Below are 25,042 nucleotides of genomic sequence, written 5' to 3'. Positions count from 1 at the left end.
AGGGCGGGGCGGGGGAGCCGCCAGCCTTCTCAGCTGAGGGAGGAGGTTTCCCAACCGTAGGTGCCTCATTTCCCACCCTCGGCTTATACTCGAGTCCCCAGTTTACCCCAGTTTTTGGGGTAAAATTGGGGACCTCGGCTTATACTCGGATCGGCTTATATTCGAGTATATACGGTATATATGATGTGTTAAGGTAGAATTTTGTTTACATAGTTCTTGAAAAACGATCGTCCTTGTATGCTCAGTGAAAGGAATTTCTGGTAGAACCCATTTTGAGCAAATGTATAACTAATTTGTAGTTTTCTTGGAGATTAATTAACTATGTGTTTCCAAGTCAAGTTGATTCTTAGTGACCACATAAATAATAGTTTCTTGTAGATACACATGGATCGTCCACATCTTTATATAACTAATTACTTTTTTCTTTGTTATTACTATACAAAAATAAAGCCATCACTTTTTTAAAATCTTATGCTGTGAGGATTATGCCTTGTATAAACTCCAGATGTTTTTGCTACCATAAGCCAGTCTGGGTTTCATCCTTCAGTCAATGAAGATTTCTTCACTACTGTAGTGTCTGCTGTTGACACTCTTAGAAAGCAACAGTATTTGTGCAGGAATTTCCTTAATGTCTTTATGGGGCTGACTCGAAGTTTAAGACTATCTTTTGCCAAGGTATCACTTCAAGAAGGGCCTAGGACCGTGATGGTGAACCTATGGCACGTGTGCCACAGGCGGCACGCAGAGCTCTCTTTGTGGGCACACGAGCTGTCGCACAGCTCAGCTCTACCCCACATGTGTGCATACCTCCCGCCAGTCAGCTGATACCCAGTTTGTCACTGTTCAAAGAAAGCATTTTTTAAAAAATGAGGCCTTAAACCAAAGTTAATCTAAAACCTTTAATCTAATATCGCTTAGAGGTTGCCATTTACTTTGTCTGGATGATTCTCCCTTGTGTGTTTTGTGGTTTTGTAGTTGGCCTTTTTCTTGATAAGTAGAATTTATGAAACTCATAATGAATACAAAACCTCAAAGAGATCTCTCATCATTAAATCTGAGACAGAAACAAGTATGCTTTTTTCCTCTCATCCAGAATATACAATGGGTAAATAGAATTTCAGATGGACAACAATCCTTCCTTGTATAGATTCTCTCATTCCTAAATCTTATTTATTTCAATAATATCCAAAATTGCAAGAACTGCTTATTTGAATAATTGTTCTATGGTAAAAAGATCTATAAGGATGAGGGCAAATTTTAACTATCCTTGAGCATTATTCATTTTATAAAAGATCTACCATTTTTCTCTAAGAATGGGATAAAACCTCCAGACTTTTTATATTATTATTAACCTTTGGAAAGAGGCCCTTTAAGGAGAAGCATGGTCTTTAAAAAGTGGAGACTTGAAAAATGAAGGTGACAGTGAGGCAGGAAAATAATGTGAGGAGTAGAGCTTCCTTAGGTCAAATATAGAATTAGTTAGGAGATTAAAGACCATCTGCTTTTTTTGCTATAATTTCTAATGCTAGAGTAGCATGGAACTATAAAGTTGCAAACTGTGTCTTGCTTTTTTTCATCTTATGACACTACCTATCTTTTTTGTGAAAAAAAACCCTCCCCAGGTCCCTTATTTTCTGAAATATTAAAAAAAATGAGCATAATGACTCTTTAGACATTTGATTAAGATGTCATTAACCAAAGAAGAGCTCTCCTTGATCAAAGCAAAAACATTGTTGCTCACATAGGATAAGCAGAGGGCAATATTATTGTTTGTGGACAGGAGATTGGGTAGGACATGTATGTTCCAAGAATAACTTGCAGAAATCTAGAGTGGCGAGTTTGGATGAAATCAAGCTTGGTTAACATCGGGAGACAAATGCATTGAATGAGTGTTACAAGACAATGTGGAGACTTTTAGTTTGATTTTAGGGGCTTCTGAAGCTAATAAAAGTCAATAAAAATCCCTTTCTATATGGAGTTTGCATAGTGCTAAAACAAAAAGACTCCACAATATTATATTGATATGACATCATCATTTATCTAAACTATCAACTACTCAAGGAAGAATGTTTATACTACTTTCTCCCCCCCCCATCCCCCCATCTCTAAAACTCTATCCCTGCCTTTGCATTCTAATGTTGCATTTATGCCTTGGAGATGTGGAAATGAGCAATATGATGGATGGATGCAGCTTGCCTGGATTCTCTACCACCATTTCCCTTGGGGCCCTCCAGCTGCTGGCAGAGAGCACCATCCCAAAAGATGGTATCTTTTGCAAACTCAAGAGCTAGCAGACAATCTCTCTCTCTCTCTCTCCCTCCCTCCCTCCCTCCCTCCCTCCCTCTCCCTCTCTCTCTCTCTCTCTCTCTCTCTCTGTATTTCCCAGCAGAGTAAGCTTAATCTGTTTTTCCCCTTCCCCTGGCATACCTCATGATTGTCTTTCTGACTTTAGTTGTTTTGAATAAATGCCATAAATACTTTCCACAAAATAAAAATGGGAAGAATAGGAAGCAGAAATGGAGCTGGTATTTCATACTCTTGTGATGTTGATAGATTCTAATTTGAAACTGACATGAGATGTAATTGCTCATTGAGCCACTCAGTTGCCCTTTAAGGCACTTTCTGCCTTGTTTTGTTAATGAGCTGTGTGGTTACATTCACCCAGCAGTAGATCTCTGATGTGCCAGGCATTTCATGCATTTCAATTTTTAAAAAATTGTTAAGAGGTCTGCCATGTTAAATGGTATCTATCAGAATCAGCTACAGTGTAGAGCTTATGAAAATAAACTGGTCCAAGGAATCCAAGTGACAAACTAACGATATGCGCATTGTGTAAAGCATTTCTTTGTGAGCCAGTTGGATGTAGTGGTTAAGGCATTAGGCTTGAAATTGGGAGATTAGTCCTGCTTTAGAAATGAAGCCAGTTGAGTGATCCTGAGTCACTCTTTCTCAACCCTGGAAAACAGTCAGTGGCAAACCACGTCTGAAATCTTGCCCCAAAACTGTAGGGACCAGACAATCACCAGGAATCAACATTGATTTGAAGGCACCCCCTCCTGCCCTCCATCCACTAAAAATGCTGTATTGGATGTATTCTTTTCTTATGCAGTAAAATATTATAAAGTTATATGCCTTATATAGAAAATTATAAAGGTGAAATGATTGCTTCAAATGGATATTAGTCTATTGTCATGACATATTCGTTTGAGAGATGTTGGCTATTACCAGTCCTCCATGGAGTCCTTGTCTTCCTCAAGTAAGGGGCACTCTTTTGAAGGTGACTTTGACAGGGTTGGGGCCTGATCAGAGGTGGGTTTCAGCAGGTTCTGACCAGTTCCGGAGAATTGGTGGTGGAAATTTTGAGTAGAACCGGCAAATACCACCTCTGACTGGCCCCACCCCCATCTATTCTCTGTCTCCCGAGTCCCAGCTGATTGGGAGGAAATGGGGATTTTGTAGCAACCTTCCCCTGGAGTGGGGTGGAAATGGATATTTTACAGTATCCTTCCCCTGCCATACCCACCAAGCCACGCCCACAGAACTGGTAGTAAAAAAATTTGAAACCCACCACTGGGCCTGATCCTAACTCTCTGAAGCCTAGATGCTGTCATCTACAGTATTTGGCATTGATCTTCATCCATTTTAACTTCACACCAGTCATATAGAAACAGAGGTTGTTGTTGATCTCTTGTCTTTTACCCTTTTAGACTGTATTAACAAAAACAGTCAAAAAGAGAAGGAACATTTTATGGGCAAAGCATAGGGGGAAAAAAGAGACATCAATCAAACAAGCACCTTCTCCTGCACAATAAGAAAGCATGTAAAGTTAATAATAATATATAATATAATATAAGTTCTCTTCCCTAATTCTATATTTGTAACAGAACAATATAAGGGGAAGTTTTTAGGATGCTGAAATGATACACTCCTTTTTTCAAAACAATACTGTTTGTAGGAGGGATTTATTCTTTTTTTTTTAACCCTTGACCCTGGAGAAGAGAACAGGAAAAGTTATTTACCGGTATCCTCTGAATTTTGGCAGGAAGCATCCAGGGTTGAAATGACATTGTGTGTGAAACAGCATTTCTTTTATTTTTGAGGGGAATGTGATCAGGTGTTCGTTCTCAAAGCAGAGTGAGATTAGCTGAATAGCTATAAAAATACATAGAAACAGATTTTTTTGTTTTAATACACCAATATTTGAATGGAAAATTGGTAACACTTAATGATATATTACCAACATACAAAACAAATTGGTGCTCGGCCATAAAAGATGACATCCCATTACCTGGTTTAACTCAGATTGTGGCACCTGCCTAATTGAATCTGTGCTCAGTAGCTACTGTATTTTTCAGAGTATAAGATGCACTTCCTCCCCTAAAAGTGGATGGAAATGTCTGTGCGCCTTATACAGCAAATGTTCTTGAAGCCCTGCCTACTCACCGGTCCCCACCCTTAGGCCATTTTCGGCCTCTGCACGTTGTGTTTTCGGATTCCACATACTCCATTTTAGACCCGTTCCAGGCTGTGGGGATTGCCACAGCACATCGCTGCGGGTCGCCACATCCGCGCACTGCATTTTTGGCCTCTGCACATCAAGTTTTTGGCCTCTGCTCATCATGTTTTCAGCTGGTTCCAGGTGGTGGAGATCCCCACCTCCTGGAATGGGCCAAAAATGTGATGCACGGAAGCCGAAAATGCAATGTGCGGAGGCCAAAAATGCAACATGCGATGCCGAAAATGTGATGCGTGGAGGCAGCGATCGGTGGCGATGTGCTGTGGCGATCCCCGCAACCTGGAACGGGTCTAAAACGGAGCACACAGAGGCTGAAAACAGGACATGCAGAGGCCCAAAAACACAATGTGTGGAGGCAAAAAATGTGACGTGCGGAGGCAGCGATGAGTTGTGGCGATCCCTGCAGCCTGGAACATCTGATTGGCAGTATTCTGGGAGGCTGATCCAACCACCAATCAGCTGCTGGTGCTTAATCAGGCTGTAATAACACTCTGAAGCTGACCAAGCTGCTTGCTGTTTGCTGCAAGGATGCTAGGCAGATGAATACCAATAGATGATGGGAGGCAGAGGCAGATTTTTTTTTCTTGTTTTCCTCCCCCAAAACTAGTGTGCGTCTTATACTCTGGAGTGCCTGATACTCTGAAAAATATGGTAAGTAGCACCTGGGCTGGTTAATAATTGGGTGGGACAGCTGTGGGAATTCCCAGGGTTGGAGAGTAGACTGGGACATGAAAAAGTATTTTAGAAGAAGACACCATTTTTGTGTCTGTAAAGTTACCAAATTCAAGCTTGACTCAAAGGAGGCCTTTTTTTATCCAGTTAACTCCTTCCCACTGACAGAAGTCCATAAATGTCCTCAGACTCTACTTGCAAAACATTGTGACTCTCCAGAGCAGTTTTGGGAAACATGAAGGGGAGGCATGGGGAGAGAAAACTCCTTTGCACAATAGGAATCCAGCTGCAGGCTGTTGAATTTTATCCCAATTATGGCACTTTAAACTGACTAGAAGAATGCATCACTACCACCACAACCAAGATTACCACCATGGTTGGTGGTGACTTTCGCTCGACTATGCTACTGTGTGCATAGTCTATGCTACTGTTTCTTCATGTGTTACAGTTGATGTCATAGGTATATAGTATTTTTCTGCAAAGTTTGGATAAATGGTGGATGGGCTTATTCAGTTCTTCAAGCTGCACATAAACATTTGCAAAAGAGAGCCATGCAACTCAAAGAATTGTTTAATATTGATTCCCAGTGTGGTATTTATTTGGTGCGCGGCACCAAAGGTCTCAAGGATAAGGCTGATTAGGTGATGCATTTGGGTATTATTTGGGTAAGAGACAGTCTGCAAAAGAAAAGTGATGGGATCTTCTGATCATCTAGGCTGCATATCAAAAGGAATGCTGTATTTTTTACTGACAATATAAAAAAAGTTTCTTTGCGATGAGCTCAATTTCTTGTGACTTCATGGCCATGACTACTCAGTTTTTTTGTCAGCAATAACCAAAGTGATTTGCCATTTCCATTTCCCAGAATCTTTTTCAACTTTTGAATATAGTGTATATTTCTTAGTGTTTCTGGAGCTTTCACCTCCAACTACTAACCAGGTTAAGCTGTTTCATTTGTAGACTAGACAAAATGACCCGATGCCACATCAGCGAAGAGCTGTTTCCACATCAAAGCTCTCTTCACATTATTAACTAGACAAATATTTACATTGATGTTTCTTTGAAAAAAATTCAGTATTGGTAAGAGATGGCTATATTTTACTAGGGAGTCTAGTTCATAGAAGTCAAATTCGACTTTTGTATATATTAACATCAACATGTCAAAATAATAATTGTATGTTTTAAAGACATTTGCTCTTTCTTGTGAATAAACTGAAAACTGTATACCTATTCTAGCCATCCTTCTGGTTGCTTACTCTAAGGAAATAATAGTAGTCATTGTTATTTGATTTCTCAGAAGTTGACCTGCCTCTGAAGAAGGATGGCTTCACATCAGAAGGGACCACACTGGAAGCCTTGTTGCGTGGAGAAGGGCTTGAAAAGAAGATAGATACTAAAGAGGAGGATACTCTACAAGAAATCCAGGTAATCGCCTCACATTTTCAGTTCATAAACTGTATGTGCATGGGTAAATGGGCTATTTAATCACTATTTCCAGATTGTACGTATTGCCTGTAAGAAGATTGACTCAGCCTTCCATCCTTTATAAGGCAGGTAAAATGAGGACCCAGATTGTTGGGGGGGCAATAAGTTGACTTTGTAAATATACAAATAGAATGAGACTATTGCCTTATACACTGTAAGCCTCCCTGAGTCTTCGGAGAAGGGCGGGATATAAATGTAAATAAATTAAAAAAAAAGATTGTCTGGCATCCAGATGGATTGAATAAATTCAATAAGTTCAGAATTTTGTATATCCATTGCATAAAAAGCGACGGGAACTGAAAATGTCATTTTGGAGATAAATATTCGTGTTACCAATAAGCACTTGTAAAACAGATTCCTTCTAGATGGGAGGTGCAAGAAATATCTTTAGCACAGGGAGGCTTCCATTGTCAGCTTACAGCTTCTTTGCCACCTTATTTAGCTGTTACTCTGATGTCTTTTTATTTCCAAATTAGCTTTTCTAAAGCATCTTTCTTCCATCTGGGACCAAAAAAGCTCACAACTTGAGGTCCTAAGACTGCATGAGGTCCTCAGAAGCATTGAACACAGCTGCAGGTGGCACTACAAAAATTGCCAACAAATTGTAGTCACCATTCATTCATCCATTTTGCCATATCATCTAGTATGGAAAATGCAGCAAAAGAAAAATGATTACATGGATGAGGAGTAATTATATTAATTGACTGTAATTATCCTTCAAAGAATTTACCCAAATACTTTTTAGAGCACAAATTTTTGCATTCTACTTAATGACCATCCAAAGAGAAAAAGTGTGCATTCCTGATATAATCATATTGGCCATAAAATAATATCAATATTTTTTGGAAAAATACTTATTTAAATGTACTTGATTTATATTTTTCTGCTCAGTCAAATGGATTATTTAAGGTGGTTTATCATTTAAAAGACATATTTTTTTTTTACAAAATGAAATAAAATAAGGAAATGAAAATACCTAGTAATATCAATGCATATTAAAAGATTGGCTAAAGATTCCCCTCCACCCCCCCAGATTTTCTAAAGGCATAGAATGAAGGCCTTAAAAAGAGTTTCTAAGGACAGCCCTAAGTAAAATGCAATAATCAAGATGAATTGTTCCTAAGCCATTAGAATTGTTAATCACTAGTATTCCAACTGTAGTTGTATAACTCAACTTCCTGAGAATCCAGTGTCATCTAAGGATAAAATAGCATTCCTACATTGTGGACCTGTTTTGTTTTAACAGACTAATATTCTTATCTAAAACAATCTGAACAGTGATCTCTATGGCAGTTTACCTATTAACCAACAATACCTCTATCTTTGCCCAAAGTTAATCTTGTACTCTTACTCATCTTCTTGAAATTAGGCATTCCAGCTAGTAAACATTTTGGAGGACTTGGATGATAAGGAATAATATCACTGTGTGTTCTCACCATACTGGGGGGAGACAAGAGGGGTGGGGAAGTAATGTAGGTTAATAATATCAAAAACTAAAAGTTCAAAGGAATGAACAGAGCTATAATGCCTGTAAATTCTCTTTCCTACATCCAGTTTCTAGTATAAATTATCCAACAAAACAATTAAGTCTAGGCTACCCTATATCCTACTTGAAACCCTGATTCAGAGAGGTTCGTGTAAAAAGAATCCTTTAGATTCTTCTGGAATTGCCAGCTATAAAATGTTTGAGCCTGGCCTCAAGTACTGTATCACCTTTGGGTTCCACTTTAAGAAGGAGTCAGACAAACTGAACCAGGTTTTGGGAAAGCAATTAAGCTTGATCAGGGGACCAGAAATTAAATCTTTTCTAGAGAGGTTGAAGGGACAGATAATGTTTTTCCTTGACAAAAGGGGATCAGAGGTGGTATTCAGCCGGTTTGGACTGCTTCAGGCTAACCGGATGTTAATTTTGTGCCCGGTTCGGTGAACCGGTAGTTCCGATGACCGCCTGGCTCCACCCCACCCCACCCTGCCCCTCCCTTCCCAGGAACCCCCAAAGGGCCCATTTTGGATTCCAGGTAAGTGTAAGGGGCGTGTGGAGCCCGGGGAGGTGGAAAAGGGGCCTCCCAGAGACTCTTGGAGGGCAAAAACGGGGCTTATTTCCTGCCTCCAGAAAGCCTCCATAGCCCAGGGAGGTGAAAAACAGGCGTTCCACAGCCTGTTTTTGCTCTCAGAAGGGTGTAGGAGGCCAAGTGCTGCCTGTCACACCCCCTGGCCATGCCCATCATGGCCACGCCCACCCAGCCAGTTATAAGGGCAGAGAACCCATTGTTAATTTATATGAATCCCACCACTGAAGTGGATGTATGATAGTACTCTTCAAAACTTAAAAGGATGAAGTACAGAAAGAGATAACGGTCTCTATTCTCTGTCATTTTAAAGGATGGGTTTAAGTTAAATTTAATAGATACAAAGACAGATACAATGTACAGAAAGGCAGATTTCAGCTGAATGTCAAAATGGTTTCTAGAACAGTAAAAGCAATTTGAGAGTCTAACCGATCTCCTAGAAAAGTGGTGAGCTCCCCTTCATCAGGTTAGGGGTGATTTAATTTGGATCCCTGCAGAACAGAAGGTCGGACTTGATGATCTAAGTGGCTTCTCCCGTCTCTCTCTCTCTCTCTGTGATGTATTTTCTTTGCAATTCTGCTAAAAAAGGTCTTCCGTTGCACTGGGATTTGTTTTTAATTATTGTTTATTATTTCAACTCCAGCGGGTTTTGGAAAACGATGAGAATGCAGATGAAGTGAACGAAGAGGAAGAGATAGAAGAAGATATTCCAAAACGAAAAAACAGACCCCGAGGACGGGTAAGCTGCTTTAGCCTTGAGGGGAGGAGGAGGAGGAGGAGGAGGAGGAGGAGGAGGCGACCAGAGTAATCCCAATTCTCATTTTTACACATTTATATATATGCATACAGAGACACAAAGTTTAATGACGCACAGTGGTATGTGGTATGTTCTAAAACTGTAGAATGATCAATTAATCATGTGTGGTAGTTAATTCACACCTGCAAATTCTCTGTGGGTGGGCTCACTGGTATTTTTGTTTTCGCTCGCTGATCTTTAGTATAAAGCCATCACGAAGTGAAATGATGTAGAAAGCACCCGTATATAGTTATGGCACATAACGTGTACTATTTGCTGCCTGTTTTCTCTCTGTAGATCAACTGAAAGAGTGTGTGTGTGTATGTGTGTGTGTATTTCCCTTGGCAGTTTCAGGGCAGGGACGAGCTGGCTATTGATCAGTCTTCTCCACATGATGCTCCAGCTGCAGGCTCTCACTAATCAGGTCCCCTGGCAAGAAACCCACGCAGTAGGCAGGCAGCTCACCTCACCTCCTACTCTTCCTGCTGCTTGGCTGTCTCAGCCCACTGGGGTGAACTCTTGCAGGCTCTCAGAACTGAGTGAAGCCCAGCCCTACAAAGTCCCAGGAGTAGCTTTCCAGCAGAGAACTCTTTTACATTCACCAGGATCTATTTAGTCCTTCATCATTTTAATCAGATAACAATTAAAACAGTGCAGACTGGTAGAACTCCATTTTCTAATGCAGGGGTCTCCAACTGTGACAACTTTAAGACTTGTCGACTTCAATTCCCAGAGTTTTGCTGGCTGAGGGACTCTGGGAGTTGAAGTCCGCAAGTCTTAAAGTTGCCAAGGTTGGAGACCCCTGTTCTAATGTAATCTCAATTGTGGAAAATATATTCCTTCAGCACACAGGGGAATTTCCCCACCCGTCATGGAAGAGAGGGGAAATCCTCAGTGCATGGGAGAATAGATCTCAAATGCAATATCCACTCCACATGCCTTCCCCACTGACTTTCTGGGGAAACCAGCAGTAATAATTGCAAATGGTGATCACATGATTGTAGGGCATTTTGCAACCTGTCGTGAATGCAAACAGGTTACCAAGTTCCTGAAATGCAGTCATGTGAGTTGGGCAGGTCAGTACAATATTTTACAATGCCTGGAAATGCTTTACTGGCCATATAGCATTCATTCCAAAGTTTTCGGGACCATGGATGGTTGTAAATCAAGGACTATTATTGAGACACTGTTTTGCACCTAGCGTTAATTGATGGATCTTGCACCTCTAAAAGGGGGCACAATGGCTCAGTGGTTAAAGACACTGAGTTTGTCACTGGAAAACTGACAGCCTGGGTTTGAGATCTGAGTGCTATGCAATGCCTCAGCTCCTGCCCACCTAGCAGTTCAAAAGCGTGCAAATGTGAATAGATTAATAGGTACCACTTTGGTGGCAAGGTAACAGTGTTATAGAGCTATGCTGGCCACATGACCATGGAAAATGTCTTCAGAAAATGCTGGCTCCTTTGATCATGAAACGGAGATGAGCACCGTGCCCTAAAGTTGAACACAACTGGACAAGGAAACCTTTACCTTTATTTTTTGCAGCTTGTAAAAAAGTAAAGCATAAAGTAAATCTTATCAGCTTGCCCACCCTTGCTTTAATGTATTCTAATTCTTTCACATCCATTCCCAAGATGTACTGTAATTTGCTTCGAACATTCTCTCTCCTTGGAATACTTCCAGTACATGAGACTGACTTATGTACCCCAGATTTTTTTTCTAAAATAAATGGGACTTTCTCCTCTGCGCTAAGCTGCCATTTGCAATAGATTTTCTGAAGCAATCTGGTTCTTCTAAATTATATCTAGAATGTAGATTCCTAATTAATTGTTTCAGAGAACTAATAAGAAAGGTTCCAAGGCAGAAATAATACAGAGGAATGAATATTCCGAATTTGTGCAGGTCCCTTTCTTTCCACAGCATGATTTCATTTTTAATCCTGGGTGCCTTCATCTGTCCTCCTGGCAAGCATTCCCATTTGGCTGCATTTGAGTGCTCCAAGGCTGCTCTGCTGAAGCTTTTCAGCTGTATACATCGCTTCTTGCTATACGATGGCAGAAGCTGAAGGCAGCTGTAGATGACTAAATGCCACAGATTGAAGCAATGAGAGCATGCATGAAGCTCTCAGTTTGTGCTTCAAGGGTAGTTGTCTCTTTGCCAACCCCCTGAGGCCAGGTATAAAATTATCAGAATGTTGATAAAGAGATTTGAAGGCCAAAGACATGCGAATCCACAGAAAGCAATTTAAGGACTTGGATTTATAAAGTGGTGGAACACCAAAATCTGAGACTCTAAAGCACAGATTATATAGATAACATGGATGTTTTCATGCTTATTTTGTATACTTGATATTTTACACACTTCAATGAAGATTAGGTGCAGTTGCAAATTATTATGCAAAACGGTATGCATAACACTAATAGTAAAATTACTCAGTAGTAATATAATGTACACACCCCATCAACCACGACTTTGAAAAAGGGAGACATTTAGAAATCAAGGTACAAACATGGGACTAGGTATTTTATTTTTTTGCTTCTCTTAATTCTAGCAACACATATTTTAATTTAATTTCAATAAGCCTCATTTAACTCATTCTTTGTAGTTCTTTTGAGAATTCATATAGGATATGAAAGAGTGAACTTGTTGGTATGTTGCAATTCCCACATGGTCCAAGGCAATGTGGAACAATGAAATGGAAACTTCCCAATTTCCAGCAGCTGCAACTTAGAGAAGGAGAAGAGTACCACAGTAGTGCTAATGTTATTTGAGGACCCTAGCAGTACCTAAGCATATTATTCTATCAATTTATGTGGACCTAATTGCTACATTTTCTTGACAGTCAATGACTAGAATAGATGTATGCTGCTTCTGCTGCAGCTCTTCAACTCAAGCAGCTCTTCAACTCAATATCAGAAGTAACTACACATTTTCGAAGCTAGTGTTAATTTGTTAATCTGCTCAAGGGCAGCTTTTCTCATGAAAGTGTAATAATAATATGACAAAGCAGAAAGTTCATTGTATGATAAATGAAATTATTTTGAGTTTAATGTTTTGGGATAGCTGTAAAGTGTAGTTTTTGCATTAATTCCTTGGTTTCATTTTAGGCTCGAGGCTCTGGTGGTGGTAGGCGAAGGAATGATGTTTCTTCTATGGATGACCATGATAAACCTTATGTTTGTGACAGTAAGTAATCTCCAGACTTTCACTCATCTTTTTCAAATATAAATTCTACTGATAATTTGATTACAGTAGTAAAATACCAATACAATCTACATTTAGAGAAAAAGAAGAGAATAGAAAAAAGAATAAAAAGTGCAGAAAAAGAAAAATAAAGAAAAATAAATATATATAAAGAAGTGAACTCCATCCTTTATTACAACCAGTAGAAGTAAATTCAGTAACTTTTCACCTTTTCTTTATATACAGGCTACCTCTTCTTCCCATATCCCATCTCTTATCAATAAATAAATCTGTAAAGACTCATCATTTCAGTCCTGATTTCAGCAAAAGTCCATTATGAATTACCTAAAATGTTCTATTATAACCTAAATAAACTCATCTTATATTCCTTGCTTCTAACAATCTTGCTTCTGGTCCTTTGATCCCTTTAAATAATGTCCTAGATTTATTTTCATTTTTTCTTTGTCTCTTCTCACAAAATTCTTTAAAGTTTTAACAAGTCTGTAAAACTTGTAAATCCAATGTAGGAAGATTCTCCAAGTCATTCTCTTAATTTGTTATTTGTATATCCCTTTTAATAATTAAGACATCCACCATTTTCTATTGTATATCCAGTATAGCATCTTTTTCCATATCATTCTTGCAGCCTGTCATTTGTAAATCCAGAACAGACTCAATCTTTTTAGATAAAACTTGTTCCTCTTTCACAACATCTTTAAACATACTCTACCAATAAAATTAACTTCTGGATCCTATGGGAAGGATTCTTTATAATGAAAAAAAAATATTTAAAAAATCTTATTTCAAATTTATCTGAATCCTTAGTTTGTTTGTAACATTCTAAATCTAAATCCCTCTTTTGTCTTCCCTTATTTTTTAGGTCCTTAAACTTGTATTTAAAACTTCTTAAGGATTGAAGAAAATGGTGCTTTAAAACTTGTCAGTCCAAAGGTTCTTAATAACCTGAAAAGCCATTAATAAGCCATTAACAAGCTGAAAGTAACTAGAAAACAAAATACATAAATCTAGTGTAGTTTCAAAGGCACAAACCATTGTTTGAGCTACATGGCTTGTCTCCGAGACCCCTATACCCATGGGAAAGCACTGTCTTGAGGTATCCTTGCAACTGTCTGGAGCATTTATGAGAGATAAGAAGTCCTCCCTTTGTCTACAAAGGAATTATGAAAGAGCTGGTCTACGCCCTATTTCTTCATTTTGCCAAAGTTGCTGCCTCTGTTTTTCATGGAGCCATCTTCAGTCTATCATTTCTTCTTGGAAGTTTACTTGTTTTCTTACTATGATTTAGAATTTACATTCTTGTTGATGCAAGTGAAATTTGCATTTGCTCCATGTTCAATTTTTATTTTCAAATCCTTTATCTAGCTTATAGAAATCCTTTGGAATTTTATTTCTGTCCTTAGGGTATTAGTAGCATACAAATATTGTGTCACCTATAGATTTTCATTAATATGCCCTCACCTTTACATCTATGTCATTAATAAAAAAATGTTTAAAAACACAAGGTCCAGGACAAAACACTGTCATTTCCCCCCCTCAGTACCTCATTCCTATTTGATAAGAAATGATTGATGAGCCCTTTTTGAGTGTAACTATGTATCCATTTAATTTCCATGCCATAACATTTGACATAGTAATAGCTTGCTTCTCAGAATATGATGGCATGTTTTGCCAAATGCTGAAATCTAAGCATTACATTTACAGCATTCTCATAATCTACTAAGAGTGATGCAGTGGTCTAGAGGTGGAATTCTCGCCTCACAATCAGGAGGCTTTGATCCTAAGTAGAGGCAGATATTTCTCTCTCTGGGCACACTGAGATTATATCTGCTGCGTAAATCTCCGCATTGGCGACAGGAAGGGCATCCAGCCAGTAAACACTCGGCTCCATTCAGTTGCCCAGACTCCATCCCACAAGGGATTATGGGGTTGTTAAAAGAGGATGATGATTCCCATAATCTACTAAGGAAGTTCTACGTCAAAAAACTGAAATAAATTTAGTTCGGCAATATTTATTCTTGACTATTCCATGTTAATTTCTGCCAATCGCCCTATTATTTTCAAGGTATTTACATATCAAATTCTATATTTTCTCCAGGTTTTAGTATTACATAGAGTTTACTATAGTTCTCTCAAACTTTTTTTTTTTCTTGTGAAGATATGGTCATTGCCCTCTGATAACCATCTGGCAATTCCTCTTTTCTCCAGGATTTTTTAAGCATTATAACAGTTGAATAAAGGTCCAGCAAGGCCATCTGTTCCTGGGGATGTAGTTATTTTCACCCTGAAGATTTAAACTTGTTCCAAGTGAATAGTTGTTGCCTAGCCTTGTTCTTATCAGCCACTTCATTCTGCCTAGTGGAATCCATGTTCCCTTGCTGGAGGAGGTTTGAGATAAAATTGAAGATGAATAGCTTGGACTTTTCTTTGTTGAAGACATGTTTGTATTGTTTTGTTTTGGCTCCATTTTTGAAAATGTGCTGCATTCTTTTTAGTATCACTATTAGTTTTATATAACTTTCATTGCACGATGCATTACAGGCAGGCCTCAACTTACACCCAGTGGTTTAGTGACTGCTCCAGTTACAACAGCGCTGGAAAAAGTGACTTATGATCAGTCCTCGCACTTACAATGTCTCAGTATCTCCGTGGTCACATGATCAACATTCACGTGCTTGGCAACCAGCATGTATTTACATTAGTTGCAACATCCTGGCATCGTTTGATCACCATTTGCAACTTTCCCAGCCAGATTCCGACAAGCAAAGTCAATGGGGCAAGCAGAATTCACTTAACAATTGCTTACCAATCATTTAACTCCACCACCGCCCTGCTTAGTAATGAAAATTTTGGTCCCAATTGTGGGTTCTAAGCAGTGGTGGGATTCAGCCAGTTCCCACCACTTTGGGAGAACCGGTTGTTAACTTTCTGAGTAGTTTGGCAAACTGGTTGTTGGAAGAAATCATTAGGGCAGAGAACCGGTTGTTAAATTACTTGAATCCTGTCACTGGTTCTAAGTCAAGGACTACCTGTATTATTAATATTTTTGTTATTTCATTAATATCCATTATGTAAAATTATTCTGTATTTTATGTTTGTCTGCACATTGTTCCAAATGATTTTTGTATATTATTAAAAGTTCTATACTTCCCTAAATGTAAGTGTCACTTATATTATACATCCAAGCAATATCGGTGTACTCAGTTGAATAATTTCTGTTCACCTTGGATCCATTTTTTGAAAGAGTATCTACAGAATGTAATGGAAACAAGATACTCTAAATAAGGTTGCTTTTTATAAGAATTTCATTAATGTTCTTTTTGGAAAAATCATGCATATTTCTTGCTCTACTCTACTGATGTCCTGGAGAAAATCCATCTATAGTACATGGTTGCTAAAATTGTCTAGATACCACATAATCAATAATTGAATCAAATAATCACTATATTTTGGGTTTTTCTCCACGGGTACAAAATGCATGTTAACATTCATCATCTACATATCAACAAGTACCTTGACCCATAGACTGTGTTACTATTTCTAATAGTATCTATTATACTAATCTAGAATTTATTTGGATTACCTTTTGTCTCCATCATATGTATAAAGAATATTTTTGTTTATAGAAAATTCAGTTCAAAAACAATATAGAATTTCCAACATTCCCTTCAGTTTTAGGTCTTTATCTCTGATAACTCACTTTAGAGAATTTTGTTCCATCAAGCTGAACACTTTTCTGCCAAACTAAATGTAGAGTGCAAGGTGACAGGTGTTCCATGCAAATAGATAGCATACTTTCTGATTAATTGTGGACTATATTCTTCTTACTATTTTTTTAGATGAAAAGGCATTGACTATAATCTTAAAGTCTGCTCAGCAATGACCGTGTCATTCTTGCCTTTTGCCTTTTAATTAATGTTCTTGGTTAATAACAGTGTTGAAATGCCTGTGTTGCATAAGAAACATTGTTTTGTTCCTGATGACTAATACAAATTAGTGTGGGTTTTTTCTTCCCAAGTTTCAAGGCAGTTGCCTTGTACCCCTAACTTCTGTTGCTTTTAGGCATTTTTCTTGCATGAACTCATTTCAGTTTGAACGTAATAGCTAACAGTGGAAGTAATATTCTGAATTTTTCACATTAGTTTGGTTTCTGTCTTACAGAGATGGGATGGCTAAAATATGTTCAGTTTAAATATTGGTTATTCATTGCACACTTGTCAGTACAATGTATCTATATCATATCATAATTATGTTCATGTGTTGATAAAGCAATTAAGATGTATTCATTATGCTGATTCTGTAAACCACTTAGAGAGGGCTGTAAAGCACTGTGAAGCGGTATATAATTCTAAGGATACGTAAAGCGGTATTTAAGTCTAAATGCTATTGCTATTATCCCAGACATTGCAACTGTGATTCCCAAACATTGCATTTCTGATTTTCCAGCTCTCTGAAATGAGGGTTGGCAGCTAAATGGCTGATTTTCTTCTTCTAGAGACCTAACACTCACTTAGACTCCAGAAAACCCCCTCCTGTAGAAGTTTCTGCAGTTTCATTGTAAGTTTCATTGGGGGCATCTATATTATGTGTTTGCCTTGAGAAAAACTTATCCAGAAACACACACTAAAGACCACAAAGATATAAATACTATAAGCAAATTCACAAATATCTAATGCAAATGAAAATCATGCTGTCATCATGAATCAAATATTACACTTTATCTGTGCTTGGATAATGCATTTTAGTGCAGCCAAGAGTGCAGAGAAGTTCATTTTAGTTCAGATAGTGCAGAGAAGAGCAACAAAGATGATTAGGGGACTGGAGCAGTGGTGGGATTCAATTTTTTTTACTATTGGTTCTGTGGGCGTGGCAGGGGAAGGATACTGTAAAATCTCCATTCCCTCACCACTCCAGGGGAAGGTTACTGCAAAATCCCCATTTCCTCCCAATCAGCTGGAACTTGAGAGACAGAGACTAGATGGGGGCAGGGCCAGTCAGAGGTGATATTTACCGGTTCTCCGAACTACTCAAAATTCCACTACCAGTTCTCCAGAACTGGTCAGAACAAGCTGAATACCACCTCTGAACTGGAGACTAAAACATATGAAGAATAGTTGAACGGAATTGGGTACGTTCAGTTTAATGAAAAGAAGGACTAGGGGTGATATTGATGGCAGTGTTCCAATGTTTAAGGGGCTGTCACAACAAAGAGGGGATCAACCTATTCTCCAAAGCACTTGAAAGCAGGATAAGAAGCAATGGATAGAAACTAATCAAGGAGAGAACCATCCTAGAACTAAGGAGAAATTTCCTGACAGAACAATTAATCAGTGGAATAACTTACCTCTGGAAGTTATAGGAGTTCCAACACTGGAGGTTTTTAAGAAGAGATTGGACAACCATTTGTCTGAAATGTTATAGGATTTCCTGATTAAGCAGGGGGTTGGGCTTTAAGGTCCCTTCTAACTCTGTTATTCTGTTAATCTGTTATTTTTATTCTAATTTACTATATAATTCACAGCAAGTAGATTCAAACCAATCTACTGTATTGAGTAAAGACTATGAGAGGACAGCTTTTGTTTAACAACATGAGATATGCAGATAACTAGTGTAGCAGTGAATTCAGCTTTGATCACTAGGGCTCAGCAGCTGATTTCAACTCAACTAATTTAAAGCAAAGTCTCACCTTGTCTTTATATTCAGATATGGAATAGACTTTTTTACGAGACAGCACATATAGTATTTAGATGTTGCATGTATATTTAGCATGTGCCTCAGATGCAGGACCCAATTCTCCAAACGGTGGTCATTTCTAGATGATAAGAGTTAAGATGGGTGGGATAGCAATCGGGGAACCATATATAGCCGTGATGGTGAACCTATGGCACGTGTACCAGAGGTTGCACACAGAACCCTCTCTGTGAGCATGCGCGCCGTCGCCAGCTGCTCTTCTGGTTTCCAGTGCACATATGCATGACAGCCAGCTGATCTTCGTGGGTGTCGGAGCACCAGAAAACACCCTGAAAAATGGCCAAACAACAGGCCATTTTTTGGGCCATTTTTAGGCACTGCATGCACACGCCTTCTGGTTTGGGCACTCGGTGCCGAAAAGGTTCGCCACCACTGACATATAGCAATAGCACTTAGATTTATATACTGTACAGCACTCTCTGAGTCAGCATATTGCCCCCAACAATCTGAGTTGACATTTTACCAACCTCAGAAGGATGGAAGGCTGAGTCAACCTTGAACCAGTCCTGGCTATAGGCAGAGTTAGCCTGCAGTATTACATTCTAACCACTATACCACCAGGCTCCCATGCACAATTGAAGCACTGACTTTTTTTTTTATATGTGTCATACAGCCATACTTGAACAAGCATATTTGTGGGAGAAGAACTAGCCTAGAATCTCTACATAGCCACAAATGGACTAAGTCCACCCCCTCCTTGAATTTGGTTGACCTTTATCTAACTCCAAGCAGATGCTGACCATTAGTTGAGAAGATTCCTGTGCATAGATTTTTAGCAATAAATCAGTTTAATAAGACTTTCACGTGTGGACTTGATCTTTCCCAAATAACAATGTGACTTTTAATGTATGGAATGCTTAAAGCAGCAGTACTTTTCTTTCAGAGCTGCTCAGAAACCTGAAAAATATCAGATGACTTTAATGAATGTCACATATGCTCTGTACTCACACTTGTATATGGTTCCAAGCAGGGGTGGTATTCACTTACCTTCGCTACCGGTTCCCAAATGTGAGCGCACGCACCACCTCAGTGCATGTGCAGGACCTTCTGCGCATGTGCAGAGTGTCAAAAATGGGACACGATTATGTCTGGGCGGGTGGGCGGAGCCTCCCACTGCTGCCGCTACCTGTTCACCCAAACTGGATATAACCACTGGTTCAAGCAATTCTTCTGCGTAATTTTTGAAGCATGCACAACTTCCTGGAGCATAACATTTCTTTGGGATGCAAAATTTTATGTCAAGAAATAGAAATAGAATTTTTGTTGACTGACATAGGCAGACAACTTGTGTAGAAGTATGCAAGATGAGTTCTGTATTCCTGATGTATCATTTGATGATCCTGTTTATTGTTCTCTGCACCTTCTGTGTTTGCAGTTTGTGGCAAGCGCTATAAGAATCGACCAGGCCTGAGCTATCACTATGCTCACACTCACCTTGCTAGCGAGGAAGGGGATGATGCTCGGGAACAGGAGACACGTTCACCACCTGTCCACAGAAATGAAAATCATAAACGTGAGTAAGATATATGTGTCCTTTATATTTTATAATGTAAAGCTCCAGTCCCTATTTTACCCTCCCACTGCTGTATCTATCTTTGCATTACAGTTGTGGCTACGCTTACTTTGCTCCTCTGTGAATTTTTAGGACCAGGCTTTTTAATGGAGCTAATCACCAGCAGCTTTTCCAGATGCTGAGCTCAGCTAATCCAAAATTTGTCTCAGACCTCCCATTAGCTCAGCAGTGGGTCGCTTTCCATCGCTGTTCCTCTGGGATGAACATGTGGAGAAGAGACAAGTCAAGCACTTTTCTAGTGGTTCATTTTGAGAACCACATATACGTTCCCTTTTTGTTTCTGTCTTTTTTCTTCTTGTTACTGGACAAAATTCCCAAGCTTTGTAAAATTCCCTATTAAGAGACCAAATAAGAGACCAAATTAGAGACAAAGGTCTTGGTTAAATAAAAATATTTACCATTGGCTATAGGTCCAACAATATTTTTTGCTCCCGAATCTTTTGGACATTATCAAAAATGTATTGAAGCTCCATTTGCCTTATTTTTTATGACAGAAGGCTGGATGTTGGATTGAAAAGTGTACACTTTATAAATTTTTATAAAGCATTGCACCTTTCCAAGAGAGGAAACGGCTGTAGGAACATATTGCTTCCCTAAAATGTATTTTATAATACAAATGTGGTATTGAAAGTAAAATAAAATTGGTGCTAAGATGTAACTTTTTATTGATAAGAATAAATGGGAAAATGTTGAGATGCATTCCTGTCAAAGTAGCCTAAATAATAATGGCTTTTTATCAGATGAAAGTATAGCTGTAGACTGGCTTTTAGTTTCTTTTCTAAAGAAAAAAGTCTCTCTAATTCTAAATTAATATAAACTGTTATTTTGTTACATTTTGTGGTATAACATAAAGTGCTTCTTTTATTTTTTATTTTTAATAACTAAATACAAAAATTATAAAAGAAGAGAGGAAATCTTGAAAAAATAATGTATAGCAATACATATCAATAACTTGAAGCCATGATTCATTACAACCATCCATGGTTTTCTATATTAATCAATTCTGTAAACCACAGAATAGTTGGACGTTTCTAATGCTGAATAATTCAACTTTTGATTGTAAATCTTTTTTTTGTCCAGAAGTCAACTCCCATGTGATTGAGATAAAATGTAAACTTATGAAAATATTAAATCTCATTGAATTAAGAAAAAAAAATTGATAGTCTGGAGCATATATGCTATTTCTTTTAAAACATGATAGATACAGTATATGTATCTATGTGATTGAGATAAAATGTAAACTTATGAAAATATTAAATCTCATTGAATTAAGAAAAAAATTGATAGTCTGGAGCATATATGCTATTTCTTTTAAAACATGATAGATACAGTATATGTATCTAGTTATTTAAAAAATAAAACTGCAAATATATACAAGAAAAAAATCCCTAAATGATTCAGTGACTCAATTAGATAATTATTTTATGTATTTCATAAAGTACATTGTCAATTTTCCTTCTTTTGAAAAAAAAATCCAGAATATAATTTCATATGTCTTTAGAATGATCATCCCACAAGATTACCAATAACAAGAAATAAAAGAAGCAGTGGGTAGCCATCTGTATTCATTGTGTTTATTTATATTGTTTCATATGTTACTGCCGAGGGTCAGATTAAAATAGCTGTTATAAAAATATTTCTAATAAAATAATTACATCAATAAATAAACAGCCCCAAGTCATCATGTATCTTAAGTCAATTACTCAATCTTCAGTTGTTCACAAACCATAACTCAGGATAGAGAAAGTTTCAAATTAAATCCACTTTTGGGTTTCTGGCAAATGTGATGTCACTGATAGGACCTCCCTTTCACCAGATCTGTTTTATGGCAGAGGATGCAGAATATTTTCAGTATTGGAGAAACAGTCAAAATACATTTAAATGGATTGCCTGACATGATAAAATCTCTTAAAACGTATATGCAGTGAATTAAGTAAACAGATGTTGTAGCCAAAAAATGCTCCCATTGCGAACCATTAGTGAAGGTAAGTAGAACCCATCCCTGATGTGAATGGATTCACACATCTTGGCATTGTAGAAAGATGTAATCGGATTGTCCCAAAGGTGCTTTTCAAAAGGAAACTGGACTTCCTTGGTTTTTTTTTTTCCCCCATTTCTTGAAAATGTTTCGCTTCTCAACCAAGAAGCTTCTTCATCTCAGTCATTTGCCTATTGAAAAGCACCTTTGGGGCAACCATGATCTAGATGATTGAGAATCTCCATAGACATTTGTAATCTGATTGTCTAAGAACACATTATTTGACTTTTTGACTGACCAAATTACATAGTCTGTGCCAACCATAGTGGTTCCCGGATTGTTTCACATGACAAGTGGAGCTAATGACTGTGGCTAAAGTCAAAGAACCAATCTTCTTTGACCCTCTCTGGAGAAAAAGAGGAGAAGATATTGCCCATGTTGTGCTCCATATGGTTATTCCTCAAAAGAAGACTGCAAGGCAGCAGTCTCCAGAAGATGGGAACTAGGAGATGAGAGAATTTGCCATTCTTGCTCCAACAGCTTTAAAAAAAAAAGTATTGAGTTTGCATTTCCTTTGCTAACTGCTTTCAGAAATTGCCTATTAACTACTTTAAAGAAGTAGTTTAGACATCTTCAAAATGACAAGATTGAAAACTGCAGGTGAACGCCTTCAATTCTTCATAAAAGAAAATGAAAAATATAAGCTTTAAGAATTTAATAAAGAAATAAACAATAAAAAGTTTTATCTCTAGAAAGTTTTAAATGAATTAAGAAAGCATTAGAATATTTGATTTTGCATAGTAAGACTTCAAAATTAATACCTTAAGCAAGATTATTTTTGATTTTGGAGACATAATAAGATAAGTACAGTATCTTATAATGGTGTTCAGAGATAATTTTGAAGTATTGCATGAAGACTTTGAATCAACAATGCCAGCTTTGTTGTGCATTATTATGAACAGTCCATTCCTAGAAGAAACCGTGACAGAAAAAAAAATTCTGAATAAAACCTATGTCAAGGTTCCGACTGGCAAACCCAAATGAATCAGCACTCTGAGATTTTCAGTTTCCGCACAGAACTGCTTTATTGAGTACATCATTTCAGCACAGATGCTCTTAAAACCAGCTCTGGTTATTTCCCGCGCTTTCAGTACAATTAAAGATTGTAAAGCTCCCTCCCTCCTTGTCACAAGTCACATTGTCCAATTAGGTGTTCTGGTGTCTTCTTGGTAACCTCTTCCAGCCTCTGGCCAGCATCTGTTGGGATGACCTTGATTCCCATGAGATAGGAAGTTGTTGATGTCTGGTCTGGCATTCCAAAGCTCCCTCCTTCCCGCAAAGTATGTCAAGCTGAGAAATGGAGAAAATTGGCTATGACCAGCCCGATCCATTTCAAAGCTGACAACCTGTCTGACATGATTGTAGACAACAACATAAACTAGAATTTGTTAGTGGATATAAAAAGTAATAATAATTAAAAAACCAGATGAGGCTTTTAAAATAAAGAAGGAAATAAAAATACCAATCCCAGAGACTTGAATTGAGAGGGAAAAACATTGCTAACTGGAACTGCTTATAGATAAGAGTTGACTTATGGGGCGAATAATTTTATATCTGTTAATAAGGAGAAGGGTTAATAAAAAAGAGGTGAAGTGGCAATGAAACTGTTTCTACTTATGTAGAGGGTGGGAAGTTGGTCTTGGTTTTTCTCCCTTTCTTCTATTTTTCTTTCCTTTTTGATTTCTTGCACCTTTATTCTCATTCTTTATATTATCTTTTATTATTGTAGTTATTTTTTTTAATAAAAACATTTTTTTTAAAAGGAAAATCTGTTGTCTATATATTCTTCCTTGTAATTTTACCAGATATTTACAGTCAGGGCCTGCCAAATCAGGAAATGAACTTTGTGAAAAGATGTATTTTGTTAGCCATAAACTGTCCTGGTTCTGACAAGATGCCTACTTTGAAATCCCTCACTGCATGTATCTACAGGGGATGTATCTATCTCTCCATTCATCTCTCCATCCATTTACCAATCCCCCTCCCACCAACACCTATTTTTTAAAATCTGAAAGAGAAGACACTTTTATCTTTATGGGTTTGTGGCATATTGCATATCATAACTTTATTCTAACTGCTGGAAATAATATTCAGCTATTTCTTTGAATTTTGAGATTTTGGTAGCTAATCCCCAAACATTTTCAGGCAGTCAGTTGTGATGGCATTTTCTTTGCCATCACAAGAGGCACAAATTGCTTTTTATATGAACTTGCTTAAATGAGGTTGTGTATCCCATCCACATTCCTGTTTCTTGTCTGCAATTCCATAGAACTTGGATCATGCACCTGATTTGGGGTTATTAAGAAAATTCCCTGTTACTGAGGTAATCACAGCAAAAAATGAAGATGATATGATTTCTCTGTGTGTTCTTTAAATAAGTCACTTTAAATGCAAGCTTGGTGCTCCCCATTTCTGAATTTAGGTATTTTTTCAGGCTAATGGAATAGCTAAACTAACAGGCCTTCCCTACTCATTTTATTAAACTGTCATATAAATTAGACATTGGAAGAGATCATCTGTTATTCTATGATAAGGCTTCTTATAGCATTTGATACCTAAACAAGAAAGTCCAAGTGGTTTCTGCATAATTTTGTATATTTTATTTTAGATATATTAAAGTTTCTTCTGAACAGAGTACTCAAAGAGGTTGACAAAATATATAGCATTCCATGATTAACAAAATGGAGTAGAAAGGAAACAAACACATATGCTTGAAGATGAACTATTTTCCAAAGGAAACAAAAATTTCTAACAAATTATGTTAGAACAAACATAATGTTAAAAAAAACATAGTGGCCTCAAACCAATCATGACAAATAAATAAAGAGAACCTAAATGTAAGAAATAATCCTTGTACTGGAGACTGCAACAAGAAGTGCTCCATTCTCATAGATGTGAAAGATACCTTTATTTATTTTGAGACTATTATTGATGTCTTGGA

General features: G+C 37.7%; 1 protein-coding gene across 12 annotated transcripts in view; it reads left to right on the top strand.

Annotated features, from left to right (window-relative positions):
* DPF3 (double PHD fingers 3) overlaps positions 1-25,042 on the top strand; it is a 274,774-nt gene that overhangs the window by 191,413 nt on the left and 58,319 nt on the right. For all 12 annotated transcript variants that reach the window (XR_009152573.1, XR_009152574.1, XR_009152576.1 and 9 more), the window contains exons 4-7: positions 6,486-6,613; positions 9,386-9,481; positions 12,646-12,724; positions 19,866-20,003. Coding sequence is in view for 3 of the 12 variants with exons in the window: in XM_058161947.1 (XP_058017930.1) it covers positions 6,486-6,613; positions 9,386-9,481; positions 12,646-12,724; positions 19,866-20,003 (441 nt within the window). In the remaining 9 variants the exon portion in view is untranslated. The remainder of the gene's footprint in view (positions 1-6,485; positions 6,614-9,385; positions 9,482-12,645; positions 12,725-19,865; positions 20,004-25,042) is intronic.

This window comes from Ahaetulla prasina, chromosome 1 (assembly GCF_028640845.1).
Source record: "Ahaetulla prasina isolate Xishuangbanna chromosome 1, ASM2864084v1, whole genome shotgun sequence".
NCBI lineage: Eukaryota > Metazoa > Chordata > Lepidosauria > Squamata > Colubridae > Ahaetulla > Ahaetulla prasina.
This window is presented reverse-complemented; position numbering and strand designations above follow the sequence as displayed.